The following is a 25,741-nucleotide window of genomic DNA, read 5'->3' as shown; positions in this document are numbered from 1 at the left end:
ATGGAGCCTATCGGTGTCGCTAGCCTCACACGGCTCTTCAGCAACTGCATAGAATGCTTCCATCTTGCGCAGCAAGGCCGCTATCTCGGCCGGGATTACCATATTCTTGAAACCAAGTTCATGAACCAGCGCCTACGCCTTTTGGCATGGGGTCGTGCATGTGGCTTGGCCCCTCAGAATATCACCCCTCCCAAGGTGGCTAACATCACTTGGACCGAAGATGCACGCATTGCAGTCTCAGATACTTTAACTCGGATTTCCTGCCTCTTTGAGGAACGTCGCAAGCTCCACGAAGTGTATGGCTTGAGAGTAATGGGGGACTGTATTCGGGGGAGGAGGAGATCCTCTGCGTCTAAAGCCTTGGAACCAATAGTCAATCTTGCCCTAAAGCTGCAGAGTCATGCCGCACACTCAGGGGTCGGAAACTTCGCAGCAAACTTCTTATCCTCGGGCAAACATCCTGGGACAGATGTGAAAACGCCAATGCGCTGGGTGATCTCCGACAAGGCCAAGTTTGCCGAACTGATACAGCATCTAAAGGATTTCATCGACGATCTGGAAAACCTTACCAGCCCTTTCAACGTTTCTCAACTCCAGAGAGAGCTCATCCGTGCCGAAATGGATAGCATCAATGACACTGACGAGCTCGCAATCATCGAGGAAGCTCACATCGGCACCTCTGACCCCGTGGCAGACGCCGCAACCCTCAGATTGGCCCAGATCCAAGCCAGCGCAAAAGTAGGCCCCACACCAGAGCTCACCATAACCGACTACGACGTCAAGGACCCCCAACCCCCTCCATATGACCCTCCAAGTCCCCAAGATGACGAACCAGACTGGTACCTTATCACACCCCCCTCGTCAGCCAAGTCCTCCAGTGTCCAAACCTGGTTCAGTCACCAAGAACTTCACCGTGTCATTTGTGAGACCAGGTCAGCCCGTATCTTCCTTGACCCGCCAACTTATTACTCTGTCGGGCCCCGTGAATCAACTCAATGGCTCTTCATCGACCAGGACTCGCCTCTCAAGAACCCCGAGGCGTTGCACCTCTCGGGTTGTAGGCCCCTGAAGAACTTGAAGGGATACCTCGCGCAGAATTCGCAGCTCTTCTTCCTAGTGTTTAGGGAATACACGTGCTCACATGAATTCGGCACGTTCAGGGAGGTTGTCCCTTCTGAGCCGAAGATCTACATTGCTTCGGAGGCGTTGGCGAAGGAGTTGAAGAAGTTGATGGGGGAGTTCTGGAAACGAGACGCGGGTATGTGGCCTGATTTTGCGGTGGGGATGGAGTTGAGCTGGCCATATGAGTGGTACTTGTATAATTGGGAAAGAATTCGAGCGCACTTGGCCAATATGACGAGACCGGTTACCGAAGTCGAGGCTGCGACTGAGACTCTGCTCAAGATTGTGGAGAAGCATAGTCGGGGGTTGTTCCAGAGTCTGGAGAGTTTGAAGAGCACGATCACTTGGTCATTGCTTCCTTTCATATTTGTGAGTCGCCCTGCAGGCTCTGAATGCCCTGTTAACTCACCACCTGTCAGGCCCCTGGCGAGCTAGTTGTCCAATTATCTCCAAATAACGACAATGATATCGCTGTCTTCCAGCAAAGTGGCATTCCTCGGGTCATCCAAACAACGGATGAACCTTCTGAAGAAGTCCTCGAGATTCCGGTGAAACGCCACAAGCACGATTGGTACTGTGGGGATCAGTCCACGTCCGAGTTCCATCTCCGCATCCCGCGGTCCCTGTTCGGAGACAAGTCAAGAGAGAAAGGCGGCATTCCCGTCGCTATTTCTTCCCTACAAGTTGTGCCGCTATCGCTGGCCAAGGACTGTGACCCGGAGTACCTCATCCAACGTGGTAAGAAGGTTGAAGAGCTGACCCGCGGGCTAGGCTTAGTGGTCTATACCGACCCACATCAGGACAGTGTAAGCCCCCTTCCTTCCCCTCCCCCAAACCCGGCTAACAAACCCAGCTCAACGGCGAGTACATCCTCGATCTCAACCTGTATACCCAACAAACCTCCCTCTCCCCTCAAACCCCCAAATGGACACCCCCATCCAAGCCTCAACACCTCTCCCCCAACTCCTCATCCTCCTCTCTCTCTCAACAATCCGACGCCCTCCGCAAGCGCATCCGCGCCCTCTACCGCATACCCCCCTCTGTCGACAAAGACCGACAGCTAGACAACAAAACCCTGCAATGTATGCCCTACGCCCTACCGGGCTTCTCCCTGCGCGACCACGTCTGGCGGAAGCTCCTTGTGCGCAACATGCAACCCAAACAATGGCCGGACGCAGAGATTGAGGAGTTATTAGTGGGAAATGAAGCGGTGGGGTCGCTGAAGAGATTGCTTACGCCGTGGGAGAAAGAGAGTGTGAGGAGTTGGTGTCAAGGGACGAATGAAAGCGAGGAGGGTTGTCAGACAAGGGTGGTGATCGGGTTGGATGGGGGGAATATCGAGGCTGCGTTGAGCATCGCATCGAGGGTGACAAAGAGGGGAATGTATCGGATTCAGTTATCGCGTTGGGCTGGGGAGCTGGAGGCGGTGTTTAGCAAGGCGAAGGTGCACAACCTAAGATGGGGGTGCATCTTCGTTATTGAGGACATCCTCGAGGCGTTAGTCGCACAGCCAGATGTCACTGCGCGCGAGAAGCAAGTCATCAAGCCAGTGGTCCAGTTCCTCGATACTTTCAGTGGCATTGCTATCTTGAAAATGCCTGGGGCGTCGCGGCTGAAGTCAGAACCGAGACATAAGGTCCTGGCGCAGCAGCTGATAGAGATTGAGAGCAGGTTGTGCAGTTTTCTCTCCCTCCTGCAAACTGAATCGCTCCCAGCCGTCCGGTACGAGCTGTGGGCATGTGGCATACAGCAGCGACTCAATCCGCAATGTGGGTTCACAGCGAACCAGGCTCCGGCACGGCTGAAGACGCTTTCACAGTATGATTTGCGGTGGAAGACAATCCAGTCTATCATCCAGGCGGTCGTGCCGATGGGTTCCGAACCAGAGAAGATTAAGTGGGCGCAGTTGGAGGAGTTGTGCAAGCAGCATACCGCTCTTTCTATGCGAGGCCCTTAAAGTCGTAAGAGGGAACGCGTGTCTGAAAGGACTGATGGGTGGTTGGCTTCATGTGTTCTGGGTATATGATGGTTTGGGGGTTCGTCCACTTGTCTCTGAATAGATTGCTTTACAGATTCATTCTGTAATCACTTTCTACGGAAGGAAATATCTTAGTATGTCATACCATGCATTCTGACCTTCCAATATACTATCTCTTGAAGATCTCGGTCCTAACGACACCGATTGTTCTTGAGGCTTGGGGGACGATGACTGAGGTGGGGCGCCCAGGGGCGTTGTCCGTTGCCCATGGGCAACGGACAACACCAACTTTGTCCCTGGGTCTGCTCTTCGGGGTGAAATATCAAGGTGACTAAGAGAGTATTTTTTTTCTTTCCGAGAGAGGTGCCAACAAGGCGCAATCTTAGAGACAATATGTCCGCAGTCGAGTCCGCGAGACACTTTGCTTCTGGCATATCGTCCCCGTCGTAGGCGACAAGGAGAAATGTTAGCACTTTGCGGCAGATGATATCTGGCCAGCTGAACTCCAACAGCGCCGACTCTGGCGTTTAGACTGAAGTCGATATGTATCCATAGTTTTGCATGACGTCCCATACCCAACTTGCCAAATGAGTCGACTGACGAGCTTGGCCTGCATCTGTTTCTGTTGCTATGTGTCAACCACAGTATGCCACCCAGCGCCGATCTGACCCATCCCTTTACCCCCTCCCTCGCTCCCGTGGCCTGTAAGACTAAACAAGGAACGCCAAGACTGGTACGAAGCCTCAGGTGGCCGTCCAAGAAGTTCGGTCACGTGGGCGGCTTCTTGGAGTACGCCGCTGAGGAGCTGTGGTCACCCCAGGGGCGCGCCGTCACCGTGCAAGGTGTGTGGACTCCATTCTTTGCCCAGATCGGCGAGGCGTGGGCGCTCGTAGCGTCTGCTGCTTCGTCTGGTCGCTCGACGAAGCAGGTCTTCGACACGCGCCCAGCGCGGCGCCGGCTCGGAATCTCACTCCTGCTGCGACTTGTTGAGCGCAACGGCATCCTCGGACTGTAGGTCGCCTTGTTCTCGCCCCGGGACGCGAGCTCACGGATCCGGTAATATTGAGGACTCGCGAGTGGCAACTGCTTTCTGGATAGAGGAGCTAGTGACCCGTGTCGAGAATTTGGTGAGGAGGATAAAGCTGCCGGTTCATGCTATCTTTACTGGCGGTCGTTTTGCAACTATTCGGGACCGCGAGCTTGATTCCGTGGAGACGGCAGCCGATGGCTGCTGAGGGTCGTTATCGACATGGACAGGAGGGTCCCTGGTCAGGAAGAGGATGATGACTGGGAGTGGGAAAGGATTTGTGAGCGTATGAGGTCGGAGGAGTGAGTGGAGGATATTATATGATATGGGGAAGGGGCAATGGGATCGGGAAGTTTCCTTTGGGGCTCTTCGGGTTAGCATTTCGGTTTACGTTGGTCTCTTTCTCTGGCGTGGAGACCGCAGGCCATTGTTGTGGGAGGGGTCATGCAATGGATTTCATGGCTTTAAATTGTGATGGTTGGCGACAAAGCTCAAGTTATCGTGTATATCTTGAGCTCTTTTTGGAACAATGACAGAATTATCTGGAATATTTCAATGTTATACAAAGTCAGCTGCCTGTTCTTAAGTGACCTATCTAATGACTTGTCACATCTTGACAGCAACTTGTCTCCCCCCTTGAACTGCATCGCATCTTCTCTTGCAAAACACCTTTCTCCCAACAGGATCAACCCTCACATTAGGTCGATCATTGCTCGACGCCCCTTCATTGCCGCCGTCCTGTTGACATCCTCCTTTCCTTCTTCATGGCCTGGGACTCAGCCTTCCTACGTAGTATCGCTTCGTCCTCTTCCTGCAGCTCCTTATCGATGATGGCACCTTTGTGCGGTTTGTTGCCGTGCAATGTCGCCTGGCAAAAGAATTAACACCTAGCCTTAGGAAACAAATGGATAGGGCTCTTGCTCAGATGCTCAAATCATTCGGATGGATGGAAGAAGGAGAGCGGTATTAATGCTTACGGCGAAGGTAGGATCTTTCTGGAGTCTTTCTTGGCGTTTCTTTTCGATCTGTTGGGGACATGATGAGCTCTCTCGTTATATGGACGAAGCATGAAAGAGTTGGTGAAGTATTAAGACGAACCTCTTTCTCCCTGAGGCGGTTTACTTCATCCATTTGGCTTTCTGTGCCACAATGTCAAGTCTTAGTAAGGCATTCGGTCGGATTCTCTCAAAACTTGAGATTCTGTATGGAGTTCAGGACATACTGTTTAGGAATGCCTTGACATTTTCTCCAGAACGCCGCGTCAGCTCCTCGACTTCCTCCTGCCTGGTGTTTTTTTGGTTGGAGGACTCGTATAGACTGGGGAAGCCGACGTTGGAGTGGCCTTGGAAGGACATTTTGCTGACAATTGCTAGGCTATACTTGTAGAGTATGGGGGTTCAGCTGTTTAGTAGAGAAACCAAAGTTTGGAAGTTTATGTTCAGAGCTTCTGAAGAGTGAATAGATGAGAAATCTGATAGGATGTCGTTGGAAATGGTCATGTGGTGTTGGAAGCGTGGTGCAAGTGGCGCTCCCCGCATCGACGTCATGGCGTTGTATATTGCCGCTTACTGCTCGTCATTGACTGGAGCACACGGCAGCTTATGGGTGTAGGATGGATTATCCTTGGTTTCATTGAAGACGGTTATCAGTACGTTGGTACTGGGATTGAACTGCCGAACAGTCCAGACTTTTGTTTCAATCAGGTGCATCAGTCAAGCATATTGCTTTTACGAACTTGCCGTTAAAGGTTCAGAGTCATTGATACCCACTATGCATGTCTTGCTTTTTTTTGTTTTGCTTTTTTTTCTATTTCACTAATTGCTGCTTCTCCCGCAAATGTTGGAAGGAAGGCCAGATTTGGAGAGTGACGCCGACAAGGGTTGTGATAAATCTTGGCGGTAAACTGGGGTCAATCACCTCGTAATTGACAATTGACCACAACCGGACCTTTGTTTCACCAAAGATAGCACTCCCGGCGTAGGGCTGAAGTGTGTAACATCTCAGCCGCAGCCTCGCCCTCAGCCTTAGGTCTGGTCAAGTCTCAAAGACGATCATCAGGAGCAGCAGATAATAACCATGTTTCACCTTTTTTGATGGCAGGATCCGAGGGAACGGGAAATGCCGACATGCTGTGACACAATATTGTGACTCGAGAAGCTGGGCATTTTCTTTGGCATCGTTCGCAAGCAAGATGGCCTGCGACGTGGGCAGTGGTTTTAGAGCAGACGGGTACGGTCTTGATGCAAGGGACACAAATATGTTTGAGCTGCTGTCATTGTCAGCCATCGTTGTCGCCTCGTCCGTTAACTCAATCTCTCGCCACCAACCTCAATTTTCCTCGACCTCGACTTCCTCGGTCCTCGGGATCTTTGTTCGTCTCGTAGAAAACATCTAGCCCCTCATTTTCAGAAACTATCGATGCATCACCACTCACCGACACAATCCCTCTGATCCCATGATGATATTGAGGAGGAGGAGTCATGCCTAGCGTAAGCACAACGCTCGCAAGCACACCCGATTTAGGCCAAGCTCACGATCCCCTCATCCAGCCTTCCCAATCTTGTCGACGCCCCTCGGTGTCCTTTGCTCCGTTTTGTAGATCATTGGGCATTGTTTCGATCATGCCTCGGCACTTGGGCCAGGCATTGTAGAATTTGGAAGAAACGGAAAATAAGAAAAACGTGTTCGTGTTAGACCCGATCTGAAACAGGAGCCCGATGTTACAGCACTGCGCTAGTACCCTGCAAACGCCACACCCAAGATCAGGGAACCGGGTCATCCGCGATGCGGAGAAGAGACAGGCGCTTCCCAATTCCCGGGCGCTCGTGAACAGAACCAGGGTCGGATCGCGATCCCAGTGACGGGATCACTCGGAATCTCCTCATCAAATTGATCTAATCACATCACTTCCCCAGATTTTGCAAGCTCGGTCCGCGGCTACTCAGTGCTCCAACTCTTCTGCTCTGCATTGTAACGCTGCAGTCACCAAAATGCGGGGTGCGTCTTGTTCGCATGGCTTGGGTGTAAGCAAGCAGGGGCGGAGGTGTAAAGGTGGCCTTCACTGGGCGACTGGCGAAAGCCTCGCGGTGATGGTGGAGCTTCGATCGCAGTTTTCTGCAACGGCGCGTGGCCCCGGTCGCGCCGCCCAGCCGGGCGCCAAACCCGAAAGGGGAATGTTTGCGGCAGCCGCGGCAGTCAGTGTTGGGGACGCGCTGCAAGGTCGGGGCTCAGGGGCGTAAAACACACTGTCTGGTGGTTGACTAGAGGGAGCAGTAGGAACAGTATGGGAGGGGGAATGAGATCGGATGAGTGTAAGACGATTTTGGAATTCAAACGCTCGGCGTGAGGAGGCACGATGGGGATGAGTATAAAGAGAGGATCGATTCCGGCGTTGAGAATGGTGTTCTTCGCTCAACAGCTCGGGCTTCTCTGCTCTGGATAGCTAGAGATCTGAAAAGAAACGAAACTCTCCATCTGACCAACTTCTTGAAACTCCAACACCTTCACCATGAAGTTCCTCTCCCTCCTTGCTGCCGCCGGCCTGGTCGCCGCCCTTCCCACTGTTCCCGTTGAGGAGACTGCTTCTCATCTCGAAGCTCGCCAGTCCACGACGCGCAATGATCTTGAGAATGGCAGCTCCAACAACTGCCCGGGTGTTATCTTCATCTTTGCCCGTGCCTCGACCGAGCCGGGCAACATGGTATGTCTCTCTCAGCCCCCAACTCCTAACAGAGCAAGAATGCTAATACCAACAAGGGCATCAGCGCCGGCCCGAACGTCGCCAACGGCCTAGCCGTACGCTACGGCTCCAACCTCTGGGTCCAGGGCGTCGGCGGTCCCTACACTGCCTCTCTGGCCGACAACTTCCTCCCCGCAGGCACCTCTCGCGCGGCCATCGAGGAAGCCAAGCGCCTGTTCAACCTTGCCAGCACCAAGTGCCCGAACGCAGCGATCGTCGCAGGCGGGTATAGCCAGGGCACGGCGGTGATGAGCAACGCGATCAGCGAGCTGTCGTCGAGCGTGCGCGACAAGATCAAGGGCGTTGTGCTGTTTGGTTACACCAAGAACTTGCAGAATGGCGGGAAGATCCCGAATTATCCGAATGATCGCCTCGAAGTGTACTGCAATGTGTCGGATGCGGTGTGCTGGGGCACGTTGTTCATTACGCCGGCGCATTTCTTGTATACGATCGAGTCGACTATTAGTGCACCACAGTTTTTGATTAGGAGGATTGGACTCTGAAGAGGTGGGTCAGGGGTCGAAGAAGATGGATTGGAGGGAGAGCTGGCGCCAGAAGGAGAGAAGGGGAGGGAAGGGAGATGATGCTGATCATGGTGATCCTGATGTGATGACTTATCGATTCTGTTTCTATTGTTAACTCTGTGCACATACACTTCCACAATATACTCACCCATGGGTCAACATTGGTCCAAACATGAGTGATATCCATGATTCCTGGTACTTCCCATGCAAACCATCTAATCACCACCATTGCCGTCGCAAACAGCCAAGCTCACTTCTGCCTGATATTCTTAGCCTTCCTCTTCTTAAACACCACAGCCGGCTCCCCCGCACCCTCTTTCTGCTCCTCGACCTCCTTCAACGCAGCATCAACCCCTACTGTCTCGCTAATCTCCTTCTTGACCTTAGGTGACCCCTCCGCCTTCACTTCCCCTTTGTCCTTCCCGTCCTCGACGTCTTCCTCCTTAACTTCCGTCTCTTCCTCCTTCACCTTCTTCTCCTCCTTCTTCGTCTTCAAAAGAGGCCCCTTCAACAACTCCTCCAATTCCGCATCTTCCTGCGTCGGCATAGCCTTCGAGTCGACCCCCCACTTTCTAGGCTTCTTAAACAGCCCCTTAATCGCCTCTTCTTGTTCCTTCTCCTCCTCCGTTTGTTCCCTCTCTCTCTTCACTCCCACTGCGCGGCCTTCCGCAGACGCAGCTTCCTCACTGCTGTTGGTCTTCTCCCCTTCAGGGGTGTGCTCGATGATTTTTGTAGACGTAACAGTCCATTCCCCTGCCATCGCCATGTTCCCTCGTAGCTCAGTCGGGATGTTGACACCCAGCTCAGCAAGTTGCTCCAGCTGTCTTTGTCTCTCGGCCTCAGAAATCGTCGCCGGCGGCACACCGTATATACCCCCACTCGGTTTTGTTCCCCCAGCACTTGTCTTCTGCCCGAGCCCTGTCGACAAACTGCTCGGCTTGCCCGAAACAACGCCATTTAACCTCTCGATCTCCTTCCGCGCCCTCTCCTTCTCCTTCTCCTGCTGCTCGGCGGCGCGGTGTAGGTCACGCAGGGCGCGCTTGACGGCAGCCTGATGCTTGGCGGTGGCCTCGTGGTTGGTGCGCTCGAGCTTGGTGTCGCGGACGTAGGTCTGGCAGTGCTTGCACCAGTATTTGGGCGTTGATTTCCAGTAGTCGGCCATTTTGATTCGATGTACAGGTTAGGTTGTGTGAGCGAATCTCCGATGGAAGATATTGGACGAGGTAGTGGGTGAGGAATTGAATTCTGGATGCCGTCCTTGAGAATATTGGAGGTTGACGTTGATGGAAAGTTGGTTGCGCAGCGTCATGCCGCCGTTGTCGCGACAGCCACAAAACGGGATGGTAACTTTACATCACAATACACCTCACGCCATACGTACAGTAACTTACATACACATTTCCTGTCTTGGCGCTACGCGAGAACCTTGACGGCCACACCCCACCATCACAACTGACCTCACATCACCACCATCAAGAAGAGAACCACATCAGATTGGCGTAAACCATTATACTTAGCTGCATAATTAAGCCCCGGAACGCTAGAAGGCTCCTCATCCTTCTCTGTGTGTTCATTTTTGAGCAAACCTTATCATACAAGCGACAGAGCCGACCATCAGAAACCCCCAATGTCTCACCACGTGGAGAATCCCCGTGTCCCTCCATCCATTTCCATTCTCCACGATCAGTGCGAAAGTTAACGCAAAGCCAGATTAGAATGTTGCGGCCATGCTGCGTCCCTTCCAGCTGTAGTGCAAGACTACGTGTTCTCGAGGCAAGTCCGATGAGGAGTGTCGAGATGAGCTCAGGCCAGGAGAACCAAAGCGACACCGATGATTGCCGCTACAAGAGCGCCCACGAGGATACCGCCTACGAGAGGAGCGGCTCCGTTCTCATTGGCCGGGGGGGCTTCAGTGGGCTGGAATGGGCCAACTGGAGTCGTGGTCGCAGGCGGAGCCTGAATCTGCCCGTCGCTAATCTGTGTCACAAGGGGAACGGTAACTGTTGCGGGGATTCCGGTGACCTGGATCTGCCCATCAGAAATTTGGGTGATCAAGGGTGTGGCAGTGATGGTGGCCACGGGGCCGGTGCAGGGGGCTGTGTGGCCCTGGATCTGCCCTGTCGGAGAGTTAGCGAAGAGTTCTCAGAGCAGAGCAGAAGTTGGGTGACAGAGGAAGAAAAAACGGACTTACCATCATCGATTTGGCAAATTGGGATTACCTTGTCGGTAGTGATCACTTGCGGTTGACCATCCGAGAGAGGAATCACGATGGTGGTCAGAATTGTGGCAGAACCAATAACAGTCTGAGTAGGGGCTCCGGAGTTCTCAGTCGCATCATTGCATGGGATAACAATGATGTCAACAGGCTCGCATTGCGGAGCCCAGTACCGGTCGTAGAGATTGTAAAAGTCTCCGGAACGGCACTGATAGAAGGTCGTGGTCGCACCAAGAGCAAGGGTCGAATTTTCGGGGCAGAACGAGAAACCAGCCGTGTAGATTGCGCCAGCCTGGGGCGGATTATCGAACTGGAATTGAAAGTTCGACGCGATGTAGCCTGTACGATTGAAAGCATCCTTGATGACAGTGTCGCGAAGGGTTGAGACCAAGACACCGTCACCTGAGCAAGTGGCCCGCTTCTGAGCTGAGTCAGCTTCGAGTTCACGATGCCAGTAATGACCATTGTTGAGAAGCGTAGGCAAAATTCTTCAAGACAAACACAAGCAAGCATGAAGCTCTGGTGGCTGGGAAGGAGGGGAGTTCAAAATTTGAGATCTTGGGTCGACCTGTGAGAAGTGGGAAAAAGCTCAAAAAGGGAGGGGGGAGTGGAGGGACTGATCGGGAGACAACATAACATGACAAAGTCATGTTCTGGGAGGCTCGAAAGCTGAGAAGAAAGGAAGAACTGAAGAATGATTGGATGGATGGATGGATAAAAAGAGGGGGGAAAATGACAAAAGTCAAAAACATGATCGTTGGAAGACTTACCATGAGGGCGGCGGAACGGGATTCGGCATCAGTGATCTGGACAACGGTGATCTCAAACTTGCCATCAATGGATGGAATGCAACCAACAGGAACAGAGCCAGGAGGAGAAATGGGCTCGGTGACACCCTGGGCAGCAACCGAAGCCACCGCACAGGCAGCCAGAGTAAAAGCCTGGATCTTCATGGTACCAGCCTGCTCCAAGTGCGAGAAGAAGAGGAGAAGATGTTCTATTTCTGTGTGGCTGCTGCGAAGGCGGTAGCAGAATAAAGCAGGCAGGGAAGTATGTGTCTGGATCGGGGAAAAGTGAAAGCCGGGGAAGCACTGGAGGAGGATTTTATAGTTTCGGGGCTGGGCCGGCGGGGTCGCGCATCGCGCGTCCGGCTCCGGGCGGGTCTAGCTTCGGGGATCCTAACCTCGGGCACCAGATGTCTGTGCCAGCAAAGGAGAAAGGGTTCACCAGCTTGCACGAGACGTCGGCACAAGAAACGGGTGGAGGGAGGTACGTGCTGCTCTCGACGGGTCCTGCTTCGTCCACCGGATGTTGGCACCAGCAGTGAGCAGAGAAGTGAGCAGCGAGCTGGCGCAGCGGGCTGGAACGGCACAAGTTACACGGGGTTGCGGTACCTGCCCGTCAAGTCAAGGTCGGCGATAGCTGTTAGGAGTGACAGCAGGCAGCTGACAACGGCTGAGTACTGCACACCACAACCAACCTGGGGGTCATCTAGGACAGTTATAACGGGCAGATCGTTTTGGCGTGTTCGCCTGCTGCTGGAAGCTCGAACAGGTCACAATGAGCCCAATAGCAAAGCCGTGTCCGTGGGCACAACCTGGGCAGCACAGTCAGCAAAAGAGCTGTGGACAGATGTGAAATCTTCACTCGATACTCAGCGTGACAGCCAGAAAGAGCGGAAGACAGGTAAGCACTAGTCCTGTTCTCGGGAGTCACTCGATAGCGGACCAAATGTTGTAAAAGATTCCTTCGGAACTGGACCAAGCAAGCTGTACCAAGTACTAACACTTGGTAGTCCAAGCCCTGTGATGACAGCGTCCAAAGCAGTTTGAGCTGTTTTCAAACTCCTGGTGTCTATTGACAACAAGTCAGCAACCATGGACAAATTCTGTCTAGTAAACTTCATCTGATGAGGTAGAGGAGTATAATCGAGGTCACGTCCACCAACGATAATCGGTTGCGAAAATTCTATCAGTGTCGGTACTAACAATCAATTGTCCCAGGCAATCGTGAGTCACTATTACAGTTGGGTGTGAAAAGTCAGTTGTGATCCTTAGATGGAATGGCTAGCAACAGCACCAGTCTTCTCAGTCACAGTCAGCAGCGACTCAGGACGGACGGAATGCACGTAAGCTCCTCTGCAACAATCGGTACTCAGCGAGTGGCGATAAACACTAACACGTTTGCGATAACAGTCGGTCGTGTTAATAATGCAATGATCTCTCAATCCTTGGGATTACTATCAGTACCAGCTACGACAGGCTAAGCCAAGTTTATCACAATTAAATGGACTCACAAACTTGGATGAACACATACACTCGGTTCTGAAATCAAGAGCAAAATTGGGCGTGAAAGTCGATTGTATTAGTCACGTAAGTCGATTTTTTTTTGTTGGCTGCCCAGTAGATCGAATAGCGTTAAGCGATTTGAGATGTATACAACAATGGTGAGGACTCTGGTTGGCCGAGCTGTCGACAGTGAGGTCCAGCCAACTCTATCGCAACGAACGGGATGCGACGGCTGACAGTGTGCCTGGCTGGCAGCAAGATGTCAAAAGTGAGCAAAAGAGGCTCAAGTGACAGCTTCCATCGGGTATGCACTCGATGGAGCACCAAATGTTCTTATTGACGCTGGCTCCTGTCCATGTGTTGGAACAAGAGACATGGATAGGATGAGAGACAACAGACTGGTCAGGTGTCCATCCGGACTTATTCATGGACAAACCCATCATCTGGCGTGTCGCCCGGACTGATGTGCAGGTCCCAAGCTATGCAGATGCAGGGAACCGCCTGCTGTCCTTGGGAGACAGTTTGCCTGTTGGACATAGGAGTCATGTTTCACAGCCTTGGTGGTGTCACCATTGGATTGGAGAGTCCATCTTTGGCAGGTCAATGTGTTGCTGATGTGAATGGAGATCACGTCTAAGTTGAGTTCCTACAAAATATCTGCTAGGCAGTCTGAAGTTCCATGAATGATGCGAAATGTGAAATGCTTGCTGATCAGGACTGTTAAACACATGGCATGTAACACGCAACCACAGTCAGCCCACTAGGGAGCATCCAACGCACTGGTGCAGGAACGGACCCAAATGCAATTGGATGCCGGTATGCTAACGCCCCCGTCCGACAGGGAATGTCTTCTCCGAGCCAGTCCCAACTACCCGACGAATGCTCACTTGTGCACTTGTCTGCTGCTTTCATCATCCCGCACGCTGAGAAGAATCAGCCCTGATGCATTGGGCGGGCATATAGCCTGGTGTTTTGAGAACTGTTTCTTTCGTCAGGTTTCTGGGCGATCGAATTTGTAGCAAGTCCTTGGCCGATGTCTCAGGTCACGGACTGAAAACAGATGATGTCCGGCTGTCGCAAAACTTGCTGGACCTTGTGTAATATAGAGAGAACTGCATCCCCAGCGGAGCATCCACTTACTGGGCTACATACATGAGGCCCCACCCGATAGAGGATCAAAGGATCAAGGGTCTATTAGTATACTGTTCCCTGACCAGGGGCAAACAAAAAAAACAAGCTCGATCTGTGTGTTCATCCAAGCAACACCGGCTGTCCTGGTGGTGAATGGTTAATAATATCAAGCATCAAAGCTTGTGATGTCTGTACCTGTTTGCCGTGACCGCAGTGACTTCGGTGCAAGTCTGTGTGCTTATCGCCAACCCAATCTCCCTGTCTGACACGGGAAGCAATGGCAAACATTGAAACTGAAAACCAATTGCTTGGTGTGAGCATCTTTCCCAGAGCAGCGGTTACTTGCAGCTTAGGAGGTAAACAGTAGGCGCCTTGCACTGAAGATGTGGACAATGTTGGGGGCTTGTGTCAAGCAGTTTCCAACGGCCGGGTCGGCTATATGGTTCTGGGTATTCTCGAACATGTTTACGAGTAGAAGGTCAAAAGCGGACAACCTGCGAAGTATGAGCTCTCAGAACTCAAAATCAGGTTTCCAAATAGATTAGAGCCTTCATTGAGTCCATGCGCTGGAGAAAACAGGAAAAGACAATCATTGACAAGACGACTGAACACCCACATAGGTCAGTTTGACTTTCCATCGTCAAATCTTTCTCCTCAAACTCCACTTCAGTGGATCATTCATGGTGGGGTTCATGGCAAAGGACCCCACACCAACTTCTGGCTTGGCATGCTAGGCAGGCTTGGTCGAAGAAGCTTCCCCACCTCCGTCACCGACGACCGCCATTGGCTGAGGGCTTCAAAGGTCGAAACTCTCATATATCAGAGTAAAAGATGGCATGGCAATCTAAATTTGGAGTTCTAGCTGTCATAGAATCAAAATATATTCATGTGTCTCTTACATTTCTCGCCCGCCAGGCCACTGCAGGCCAGAGCTAGAAAAAGCAGTGTGCGGTTTCCCTGGTACAAAACCGGGAGGAAGACACGATGCCGACTGAATGAGATGGGCGGAAATTTTGACTTCAAAAATTCAGGCAAACTATTGGGGATACTTGTAACTGCCTTCACAATTCAATCTTCTCGTTAGCGCTCTCACAGCCCTCTCAAACACTTCGGTTCCTCGGGGCTGGAGCCCTAGACAGGCAAGGACCTCTCACATCGACTTTGAACCAGCCCGACCTCACTCTGTATGATTTTGCCGATGTGATTTATCACAAGCTACTAGCCTCTACTGTCGCAGCGTGTACCGCCATCACGGGCGTTGCACCCTCGGTTGAACGGTGGAGATACTACCGAGAGGACACCCCAGGCACGGATGTCACAATGTCGTGACCAGTCGTCATGCCCGGCATTGCATCCGGCTGGGTGGGAGTTTTAGCCTAACGGGAGTAACAAGCCAGATCTGGCATCAGTTTCTGTAAAAATGGGAGTTGTCAACATGCTCAAACCATCAAGTTTTCATTCTCCGAAGTCGCTGTGAACACAAGTCTGGGCGATAGACGGCATAAGCTGCGAAATCGACAATACATATGCTAGCCTGTCTCAGATCACTTTAAGCGCAAACAACGGGCGATGGCGAGGCTCATAACACAAGCATGAACGCTCTTGGAGTTGAATTGTATCCATCATTACCCTTACCATGATACCCAAACTGACGTAATACATCGTGGACAAGTATTTTAAACACCCAGATCATCACAAACCAAACCCATCATCCAACAGGTATTGCGTTTACTGAGGGGGATAATAAGCCGGCTGGGTAGGCGCTAGTGATCCAACAAGGCTGATCGGGCTAACATAAGACGACTAAGGTCCCTGATACCGCGAATAAGTCTGGTACTGCTGCGGCTGCTGGTGCTAGACTTCGCCAGGCAACTCCGGGAAAGCCCTAGGAGGCCGCGTACACTGTGGTGGCTGCTGCTGATAGACCGCAGCCTGAGGAGCCTGAACCGAAGCTTCCACCGGATACTAAGCCTTATATTGCCGCTGAGCAGGGTATTGAACTGCGGGAGCGACAGACTGAGCAGCTTGCTGCGGTGATGACTGGGCTTGCATCTCGGTTCCAGCGTTGTAGGCCGTAGACTTCTTGCCAGCTTAGTACCACAAGCGGTACACGTGAACAACGTAGATCAAGGTGGCGAGAAACAAGAGCCTGCGGTCACAATCAGTCTCCCGTCTCTGTAAGTTCAAAGCTGATCCTACGACAGACAACACATACGAGATCAGAGCGCTTACACCAGCGACGGCGCTGAGCTCAGCCAGACAGCATCCGTAGCATCAGCGACGCGCTTGACGATACAATGGCCGGAATTTACAGCTCTGTCATCATTCCAGTAATAGTGCGGTGTGACCTTGACCATGAACGTTGCTCACAAAACGGCCACCGAACCGCAGGCAGGAAGCTAGAAAATGACCATCATGAAGTCGATAAACAGAGTTGCCCAAACGTGGTACAACTGTTTGGCTGACTCTGACTCGACTTTTCCAAATTGATATATATGACAGCCAACCATGTAAGAACGGCCTGGTTGCCCAATGTTAGCAGGTTTACCGCCGGTCTGATAATGTTCCAGGAAACTTAGACAAAGGATGACCTAACCAAGGCAGTGCTCATAGTATCCGTGAATGATATGGCTGGAGAGACCGATGATGAGGAGATCGAGCACGCAGGTCGCGATCCCGATTACGAGAACCCATATCGGTGACTCAAGAAAAAAGAAGACTTGTCATTCTGTTTGTGTGGGCTTCTCGCTATAGGTCGAAGGTTGGCTTGGAGCGGCATACTGCTGAGGCAGTACTGGCGCAGCCATTGTTGTCAAAAGGGAACCAGCAGTCTGGATGGTGACAAAGAGATGGTCGGACGTCCTTCTATGGGATAAAAAATACCAAAGTCTTCTTCCCACCACACCTGACCCAGGGAGCTCTCCTCCTTTTAGGGGGTGCCTCTTGCCGCCGAGCGCGCTCTCCTAATTGATTTACATGTCAACCATACTCGGCACTTGTCGCCGTTCTTAAGGTTAAAGGAGCATTACACTGTCATCTCAACTGCAAGATCTCGCAGGCGTGGAGCCCAACCCTAATGATTCACTCAACTGTGTTCCTCCAAGATAAATTATAAGCTACCGCAATCTGTATACTGGATATAGTCGACTTCTATCTGTGAAAGAATGTTGATATTGAGAGTCTCTGAATGTCGTGACTAGATGGACCTTTCTTGAGCAACCAGGTGAGATCGTCTGACACTGATGATCTATCATCTTAACCAACCCAATGGAGAAGCAGTGATAAGAGACGAGGCACGAGATCTTACTGTTTCTTAGGATCTACGCTGATATTTGGGAAACTCGACTCAATCTCATCATACATCACTTCACTCTTCACTCTGAAATCAAATCTTGCCAGGGCCCAAGGCATTTCTCATTCTCACTCTCCTAACTTATCTCATCCAAGTTACACATCCCCCGACCATGGTCATTCCCCTCCAAAACTTCCCTCCTCTTACCAAACATGAAGACATTCCAATGATAAAGTCACAACCCCTCACTTAGTCCTCTGTCCCGAAGCATTGGCATTCTTATCCGCCGCGCTCTGAGCACGGGCTGCGAACCCTTTAGAGGACATGTCACCGCCAGATCTGGCCTGGAAGTCGTTCAGCAGTATGTCAGCGAGTGTTGATGCCCTTTTTGATCGTCTTATCGATGTCAGAGGCGGAGGGTGGACGTACCTGAGTGGACTGGATGCGTGAAGCCGCATCCTTGCTCATGGGGGTCTTGTCCGACATGATTGTTTTTTTTTTGTTTTGATTTGTTGGTTAGTTTGAGGATGTTGAGTTCAGTGAATTCTTGTGGATGTGGTTGTGGGTGTGAGCGGTGGCTAGCAGAGATCTGAAGAGGAGAAGGTCTGAAGTGGCAGAGGTAAGGGGGGGGGGGGAAGGTGCCTTTATAGACTTCTCCCATGGCAGCCTTCGCTCAGACAAGAGGTATCATCATCACGACTGGTCTGATGATGCTGGACGGAGATTTTGCTAGCTGAATGACTGCGAGCGGGGCAATAATTGACTAAACGATGGGAACATGCAGTGAACTGTATTGAGGCCTGCAGTTTGCCTGAGTAGGCTGAGCGGGGTTGATGACTAGGAGATGATGAAGATGCCTCCTCACATCGCTGTTTGCTCTGGAGGACAATCTCTGATTGGCCTAGGTGCTCTCAACTTGCCTTGCATCACAAAAGTTAGCTGTGACTACCCGTCGTGATATTCTGGCTTGTGCGGGGTAGTGGTGATGACTTCAACTTGGTTGGATGGATTGATGAGGGAAGTCAACTGCATTTTGCTTCACCACACTGGAGAGTCCACATGGGAATGAAGATGGTTACCTGATTCTTCGGGTACATCCTGCGATTGACAGCAAAGCTGCGGACTTCATCATCCAGTGTGGTTGGTGTCTCTGATTCAACAAGCACTCATCACCAAATCACAACAGACCGACATCCAGAGCAAACACACGCTGTACGGGCTTCTAACCAAGATGCTGTCTTTGAAGACTCAACCAACCGCAACACATGCTAGGTAGGATGGATCATCATAGAATTTGAAACAAATATGTTGCCTCGAACAAAAGTCAAACAAACGCGCTGAAAGTCATCCTGCCGTCTATTATTTTCCGGAACATGCAAATCGATTAAAGAAGAGTAGCGCCAGTTTTGCCCAGCAGAATCCGGTGTGTATCACTCCTACATTGTCTCGCTCACCGTCTCCTTTTGCGGTGGGTGGTTTTACATAATCACCTCGTTGGCAACATCCTGAAAGCCTGTCAGCACTTTGGAAGGGGATGAACATTGAAAACTGGAGGACCTACCCTCTTAAGCTCCTTAAACGGTAGGCACACGCAATTCTGCACGCGCACCTCGTCTCCCACAACGCACTCCTTGCCCAGGATCGTGATGGCCTGCACCTTAACGCCATTTTTGATGATGGTGGTATTGTGGCTGGTGACCGGCGTCGGCGTGCCCTCGACGCGAGCCCAGGCGCCCACCCGCGAGCTCCATCCGATGATGGAGTACAGCACACACGCGTCGTGCTTGATCTCCGCGTCCTCCAGCACGATCGACTCTTTCACACGCGCGCCAGCGCCGATGACTGCGCGGGGACCAACAGACACGTTCGGGCCCAGCTTGGCCGTCGGGTGCACCTGTGCCGTCGGATGGATGTAGACAGGAGGGATGATGTTCGCTGAGGGCTGCGCCAGCTCCTGCGAGCCGTTCTGCCAGGCTTTTTGGAGATAAAGCGCGTTGGCAGGGATTGCAGAACCAGCCGTTTTAATTTGCCGCCAAAAGTCCTTGGTCTCGTACACGAAGAACTGCTTGTTGTCCGCCATGTCGCTGAGGATGTCCTGCTCCAGGCGGATCACCTCAGGCTTTTCGGTCGAATCGTCGTCCTCGAGGTGAAATGACGCAGCCAGGTTCTCGGACGAGCGGTACGACGCCAGGCGCGGCCGGTCGACACGGCGCTTGATGGCGCTGCGAATGGACGGGAACAGGGCGTCGGCAGAGAAGAGGTAGACGCCGCAGTTGATGAGGTTGGAGATGTAGCTCTCAGGCTTCTCGACGTAGTGCAGCACGCGGCGGGTGTGCGAGTCGGAGACGATGCAGCCAAAGTTGCAAGCCGCCTCCTCTGGCACGCGCGTGCCCAAGATGACGGCTTCGGCGTCCTTCTCTTCCGCCAGGCGCAGCATCTCGTTCAGCGGGAAGCTGCAGCAGACGTCGGAGTTGAGGACGAAGATGTGCTCGGGATGGTGGCGCAAGATGGTGTCGCGGAAGTGGTACAGGCCACCGGCGGTACCCAGCGCCTGGTACTCGCGCAGGTACTTGATGGAAAGGTTGGGGAACTCCAGCGACGCGTCCTTAATGAAGTCGCGGAAGACGGATTCTTCGTAGTAGCCGATCAGGTAGACCTCGTGGATCGAGGGAACCTTGCTGATGGCAGCCAAGCAGTGCCAGATGATGGGATGCCCGGCGATGTCGAAGAGGGGCTGGAGACGATGTCAGTGTCGATGGCGGGGCAGAAGTCCAAAAGCCACGACGGGATGGCATACCTTCGGGACATCGAGGGAGAGCGGACGGAAACGAGTGCCACGGGAGGCGCCGCCGACCTGAGAGAGACAATCTGTCAACAATCTGAACCTGAAGCACAGCTAGCTGGAGAGACGAGGGTCGTCCTGCTAGTGAATACTTACCAGGATAACGGCCTTGGTCACACCGGGGATGCCGTTGGACCTTTCGCGGAGCGGAAGTTGCAGCGACATTGTGTTCTGTGTCTGTCACGGAGTAAAGGACAATGGCAGGACGAAGGAGCGGTGATGATGTTGAGGGGCAACAGAACGCAGGACAGTCCAAAGTTCCAACAATGACGGTCCAGCGTCCAGGTTGGGCCCCTGAACTTGCTGCTGTGTTTCCCAGTGGGGTTTCCTGGTTGCCATGTGGTGCATTAAACTGCAGGGTTCCAGCTTCGGTATAAGAATGGTCTGTGCGTTAAGTACATGCTACTAGCACGCAAAACTCCAGCTCATATCTTCGATAAGCAGAAGAATCTCTGGACATCCAACCTGGATTCCAAACAGTTTTCTTTCCTATTTGCAATTAAGTTTATTTTATTTTCTTGCTTATTTGACTGGGTTTGCCCCAACAAGTCCGGATTTGAATACGTGTAAGTGTGATAGTCTACTCTTGAAGAGGGTCCATGTCCACTGTAAAATACAGCTTCATACAGTACTTGTCATATAAGTCGAAACTCTGGCCATGAGTCCGCTGCATGATATGCAAGATCTCGAAGTCCTGTGGTATTCAAAGAGCAACATAAGAACTCTGCATAAACACATTGTTTCACTGTTACCATGTTTTACTTTTTTTTTCAACTGATACTGTGCTGGTTCGTCCGTCCTTTGGCTTGGTCCGTTGTTGTGAGATTCCAGATACTTTCGCGAAAATCCTTGGCTGCCATTGAACTTCAAGCTTCTTGAAGACCCACATTCCCCAGCCTTTTCCTGAACTCCAAGGTACCTCACTCATGTTGGTCTCCGCTGCATGATAATTTTTGTTATGGTTGCCACTCTTTTTTGCAGCACCGAGTATCAGCTTTTATCCTACAAGCGAGTGAGGTGTGAGCAGGCTGCAACCTGAAGTAGATTGATCCGAATCATCAACTTCCTTCCTCTCTCCCGATATTTGAGTTCTTCAACCTTTTGCGTTGCTTGGTTTTCTCATCATCGCTCATCTTTTGCTTTGAATGAGCGCCTTTCCTTCTTTCCTTCATCCAACCCATTGACCGCTCTTTTCGAGAGCCTTTCTTCACTCTGTTTACAACTCACTCCAGCCCTCGATCTTTTCCTTCATTTCGATAGACCACTTCTCGAAACAAGCATCCACTCATTCAATCCTCCTTTGCAGATTCGTCAAGTGCCTCAGGGCTAGGTTGGTCAACATGGCTCCTCGTATCAAACAAGAGGACATCGGTTCCTCCTTTCCTTCCAACATTCCAGCTCTCAACAGCGACAATCAATCCGAGACACCCAGTGACGCTGTCCTTAGGACTCGCCGCGTTAGGTCTGCAGCGCGTAAGTTTTCTGCTTCTAATCCTTGATTCGAGTAAAGTCTAACTTTATTCTAGCTAGCATCGTCACTCAGCCTCACCTCCGGGCCGCGGAGGCCCAAGAAGTCGAGGATCCCGAGCCAGTAATGCTCGAAGTTCGGAGGGTTTCCCCAAAATTTGAACCGGACAGTCAGCTCACCATGGCCCATCAGAGTTTCGTCACTTCCTTCAGTGGGAGCACTCTCACCCTGAGAGGGATTGGAGCCAAGCTGAAGGACATTAACGACGCTTTGGGTGAGCTCCAGGCGCGCGGCATCCAGCATGTCATTAGTCTCCCGGAGCTCGTCCTTGTTGGCGATCAATCATCGGGCAAGTCGAGCTTGATGTCTGCCATCGCCGATTTACGACTTCCACGCAGCAGTGGCACTTGCACGCGCTGCCCAATCCATATCCGGGTCTCTCGCGCGGAGGAGTGGTCCTGCAGTGTGTTTTTGAAGATCGATTATGCGTACAAGCCGCCCAATCACCCAATAACGGAGCGGGATGTTACCCCTACCAACAAGTTTCCTCCCTGGGTTTTACTTGAGCCGAATCGCCGGGTCCGGCACGATTTTAAAGTCATACGGGACCAATTCGATACGGAGGAAATCGAGACGGTCCTGCGCTGCGCGCAAACAGCTATCTTAAATCCCACTCATCCGTACCAGATGTTTGTCCCGAAAAGCAAGGACGACCCCCAGCAACGAGAACGACATTTCCAAACAATACTCGCGAAGGAAGAAAAGCCCGAGGCCCAGTTTTCACCGAATACTGTTGCGTTGGAGGTTAAAGGCCCCGACCTTCCCGACCTGAACTTCTACGATCTGCCCGGTGTCTTCATGACAGCCAGGCGTGCAGAAGACGCATTTCTGGAGCGCGTTGTTCAGAATCTTGCCGAGGAATACATCAAGAGGGAAAGCGCGCTTATCCTCTGCGCTGTTCCAATGAACCAGGATGCTGAGAACTCTCTGGCTCTGAAGATCATTCGGAAGCTGAAAGCGGAGAACCGTTGCATCGGCGTGATGACGAAGGCCGATCTTTTGCCTAATGATCCTAACTCCATCGCCAACTGCCTTGCTATGTTGACTAACCAGGCTCATCGCACTGGCTTCGGTTACTTCATCACTTCCAGACAGGGTGATGATTTGGAACAGCAGAACAAGATGGAGGAAGCCTTCTTCAACCGGACGGCTGATGCTACTGGCCACTGGCCGGAGCAGTTTGAACCCTTCAAGGACCGCTGTGGCGTTGAAAAGCTCACCGTGTTCCTGTCTCGAGAGCTTGCCAACCGCTTCGCAAGAATGTAAGCCTTATCCTGAGGTGTGTACCTACTTAGAAGCGACTCTAACCAAATCAGCCTGCCCGAAGTCCAGGAAAAGGTAAACCTGCGTCTGCAGGCCATTAACGCTCAGCTGAGCATGTACCCCGACCCTCCCCGTAATCCTGAGCTTGAAATCATCAAGAGCTTGGCAGAATTCACTATCAACGTGAAGAACAAGGTCCTCCAGGAGTTCATGAACCTGTGGGACGTTGAGTGTGCGGACAAGTTCCGGCAGAACATCCTCCTAAGGAAGCCGATCTTCAATGTTCGCGATGTTATGCCCCAGCGGTCTCGTCCCGAAGTGATTGAGATTGATAGTGACTCTCCTGTGACAACCCCCTCTTCAAACCGCAAGCGTACGGCACCGGCCACAGCCGACCAGAGGCAGGGAGCGTCCAACAAGCGGCAGCGGGTCCCCCAAAATGGAGCGACTGTGAAGCCCGAGACTGGCAACCTCCCTGCCACACCTCGTCATCCTCGTCTTGACGCCCCGGCAACCACGCCCTCCCGCCCGAAGCCAAAAAGCCTGATGGATATCCGTGCCTTGATTAAGAAGTTCGCCGTTCCCGGGCAGCCCGGCTTGGTTTCTGCCAGCGTCTACAAGCCTCTCTTCGAGGAGGCTGCGGAGTCCTGGGAACCATTTGTCCGGGAATTCGTCGACAAGACTCTGTTCATTTTGAAGCACAGGATGCTTGTGACCCTGGACGGCGCCCTTTCTCACTTGAAGAATAGAGTGATTTACAAAGAATCGCTCGCCTTAATGCACCAGTTTATTGAATCGCACCGCGAGCGCCTTCTCGAAAAGGTGAAAGGTATCTACGAACTCGAGAAACAGCGCCTATTCACCAAAGACGTCGAGACCCTCGAGCGCCATCGCGCCAACGAAAAGAAAATCCTCGTCTGGCACCGCAACCACGTCCGCGTAGCTGCGCACGCCGGTGAAGAACTCGGCCGCATCCCTAAGATGGAAGAGCTGAACGAGGAGAAGCTTAAGGAGGAAACCCGCAAGCTGGAGCAGGGCCTGAAGAACCTCGGCCCGGACCCGTTCGAGCAGGAAATAGAAGTAGCTGCCTACGTACGCGGGTACTACCTCACCGCGGCTCATCGCTTTGTCGATTACGTCTGCATCCACGTAATGTCTGGCTTGCTGCCCACCGTCTCGGAGGAGATCGATACATACTTGCATGAGAAGCTTGGCTTGACCGACCGCGCGAATAACCAGCAAGTTCTTGCCAGGCTCATGTCCGAAGGCCCGGAGATTGAGCAAAAGCGCAAGGATCTTTATGCAGAGAAGGAGATGCTTGATGGAGCAATGGAAATCATTGTCAACCTCCAAACCCGCGAGCGAGAGGCTCAGGTGGCTGCCGCTACCGCCGCCGTTGCTACCTCACAGGCGGGTTCCTCGTCCCAGATGACGTCTGTTAGCGCCGCGACGACGAATGTGGGTATTGTAACTACTGCTAATGGTGGCGGGTATGTTGATGAGGATGTTGAGAGCCCGGTCACGGTGAGGAGTCGTCATCATCTGCACAGGCAGAATAGGGATGTTGTCATGTTGGATGATGAGGATGATGAAGTTAATGGTTATCAAGCAACCATTGTTTCGGGAACTGCGATTGGTGATGCCTGAAGACTTGGCTTGGGCTGTCCTTTGGAGTTGTATGAACATGCCTGTACTGGGTCTGTTCTTTTTCTTTTCTGGCTTGTTAATATCTTCTTTTCTTTTCTTTTCTTTTTTTTTTCAGGCCTTGTAATACCCCCGATTGTCTTGGAGTTGCCAAGACGGTTGGCTAATGAGGGTCCGATTGTCGAGTTGTGGGATGATCAACTAGGTGTTCATACATTTGTCCTAATAATGGGACATAGGATGGTTCAGCCGGGAAGGGAGGTGTGTGATCTGGATGGGAACTGCACAGAAAGGGAACACTACATATGAAGGGTAATGGTTCGGAGACGGGTCAGGTATCAAGACTGTCGCATGGGTTTTGCTGAGGATTGCTCACATAACGCTGGCTGTATCCTACAAAAATATGAACTGTGGCCACTTGTATTTGCTCTGTGCTCTCCTCTGTCTGTGACTTTCATATATCTGATGCCGTCAAGATTCCCCTCAGTCATGTGCTATGTATATATCCTTCTCGTACGCAATAATCGGTATATGGCATCTTTTGTGAAACTGGTGGGCAAGCCAGCAATGAGAGCTACAACGTTTACATATCCAAAACCGGGACAACAAACTCTCAGCAAAGTCGTTTCCCTCGCTCAAACTCAAACTCAAACTAGGTTCCTTATGTATCTAACCGATCCCTCTCTTTCTTCCTCCCAACGCCAATGCCAAACTCTATGTATAATACGTGCTCGTAACCTGATGACAGACTAGCAATACACGGCTAAGAAAGCAACAAAAACCAACAATACCATGCCGATAATGCTCATGTAATGTGTGTGTCAGAAACTAAAGTGATCCCGTGTGATCCCGTTGAATCCAACGTTTGGAACCATCTATCCATCTGTTCGTGAGTTCGTTCCATCCAAGTTTCTTTCGTTGGGTTGCGTGACTCCGTGAAGAACGTCGGTGGGGAGGGAGTGAACAGTCCGAAGTTGTGACATACAAGCCCCAGCCTGTTCCTTGAGAAGGAGATGTGGAAGGGTACACCTAGGTAAAGCAGGGGCTCACCAGCCCCGAACCTCTCCATACCCGCCCCTCATCCATCTTGCAATCCACCATACCATCCAAAGCCACACTACCCCCTCCCACGGCCTCCTCTCAGGCAC

General features: G+C 52.0%; 8 protein-coding genes across 8 annotated transcripts; 4 read left to right on the top strand and 4 right to left on the bottom strand.

The window, feature by feature from the left end:
* On the top strand, positions 1-3,079 carry CTHT_0064030 (uncharacterized protein; the record flags this gene model as incomplete). The annotated part of the gene is made up of 3 exons (XM_006696646.1): positions 1-1,491; positions 1,542-1,928; positions 1,976-3,079. 3 exons carry the CDS (start codon positions 1-3, stop codon positions 3,077-3,079), a joined length of 2,982 nt encoding a protein of 993 aa, XP_006696709.1.
* Positions 3,080-3,746: 667 nt separating this feature from the next.
* Positions 3,747-4,115, top strand: CTHT_0064020 (uncharacterized protein; the record flags this gene model as incomplete). The annotated part of the gene is made up of 1 exon (XM_006696645.1): positions 3,747-4,115. The coding sequence occupies one exon, from the start codon at positions 3,747-3,749 to the stop codon at positions 4,113-4,115; it is 369 nt and encodes a 122-aa protein (XP_006696708.1).
* A 736-nt stretch (positions 4,116-4,851) lies between these two features.
* On the bottom strand, positions 4,852-5,482 carry CTHT_0064010 (uncharacterized protein; the record flags this gene model as incomplete). The annotated part of the gene is made up of 4 exons (XM_006696644.1): positions 4,852-4,995; positions 5,105-5,152; positions 5,226-5,266; positions 5,350-5,482. The coding sequence occupies 4 exons, from the start codon at positions 5,480-5,482 to the stop codon at positions 4,852-4,854; spliced, it is 366 nt and encodes a 121-aa protein (XP_006696707.1).
* A 2,153-nt stretch (positions 5,483-7,635) lies between these two features.
* On the top strand, positions 7,636-8,369 carry CTHT_0064000 (cutinase-like protein; the record flags this gene model as incomplete). The annotated part of the gene is made up of 2 exons (XM_006696643.1): positions 7,636-7,827; positions 7,884-8,369. 2 exons carry the CDS (start codon positions 7,636-7,638, stop codon positions 8,367-8,369), a joined length of 678 nt encoding a protein of 225 aa, XP_006696706.1.
* A 271-nt stretch (positions 8,370-8,640) lies between these two features.
* Positions 8,641-9,552, bottom strand: CTHT_0063990 (uncharacterized protein; the record flags this gene model as incomplete). The annotated part of the gene is made up of 1 exon (XM_006696642.1): positions 8,641-9,552. The coding sequence occupies one exon, from the start codon at positions 9,550-9,552 to the stop codon at positions 8,641-8,643; it is 912 nt and encodes a 303-aa protein (XP_006696705.1).
* Positions 9,553-10,193: 641 nt separating this feature from the next.
* On the bottom strand, positions 10,194-11,558 carry CTHT_0063980 (putative covalently-linked cell wall protein; the record flags this gene model as incomplete). The annotated part of the gene is made up of 3 exons (XM_006696641.1): positions 10,194-10,507; positions 10,582-11,026; positions 11,376-11,558. 3 exons carry the CDS (start codon positions 11,556-11,558, stop codon positions 10,194-10,196), a joined length of 942 nt encoding a protein of 313 aa, XP_006696704.1.
* Positions 11,559-18,794: 7,236 nt separating this feature from the next.
* Positions 18,795-20,323, bottom strand: CTHT_0063970 (putative mannose-1-phosphate protein; the record flags this gene model as incomplete). The annotated part of the gene is made up of 4 exons (XM_006696640.1): positions 18,795-18,821; positions 18,878-20,050; positions 20,114-20,170; positions 20,255-20,323. 4 exons carry the CDS (start codon positions 20,321-20,323, stop codon positions 18,795-18,797), a joined length of 1,326 nt encoding a protein of 441 aa, XP_006696703.1.
* Positions 20,324-21,498: 1,175 nt separating this feature from the next.
* CTHT_0063960 (GTPase-like protein) lies at positions 21,499-24,596 on the top strand (the record flags this gene model as incomplete). The annotated part of the gene is made up of 3 exons (XM_006696639.1): positions 21,499-21,631; positions 21,685-22,948; positions 23,003-24,596. The coding sequence occupies 3 exons, from the start codon at positions 21,499-21,501 to the stop codon at positions 24,594-24,596; spliced, it is 2,991 nt and encodes a 996-aa protein (XP_006696702.1).
* Between the last annotated feature and the right edge of the window lie 1,145 nt (positions 24,597-25,741).

This window comes from Thermochaetoides thermophila (assembly GCF_000221225.1).
Source record: "Thermochaetoides thermophila DSM 1495 unplaced genomic scaffold scf7180000011821, whole genome shotgun sequence".
NCBI lineage: Eukaryota > Fungi > Ascomycota > Sordariomycetes > Sordariales > Chaetomiaceae > Thermochaetoides > Thermochaetoides thermophila.
Note: the sequence above shows the minus strand (reverse complement) of the source record. Positions and strands in the feature narration are given on the sequence as shown.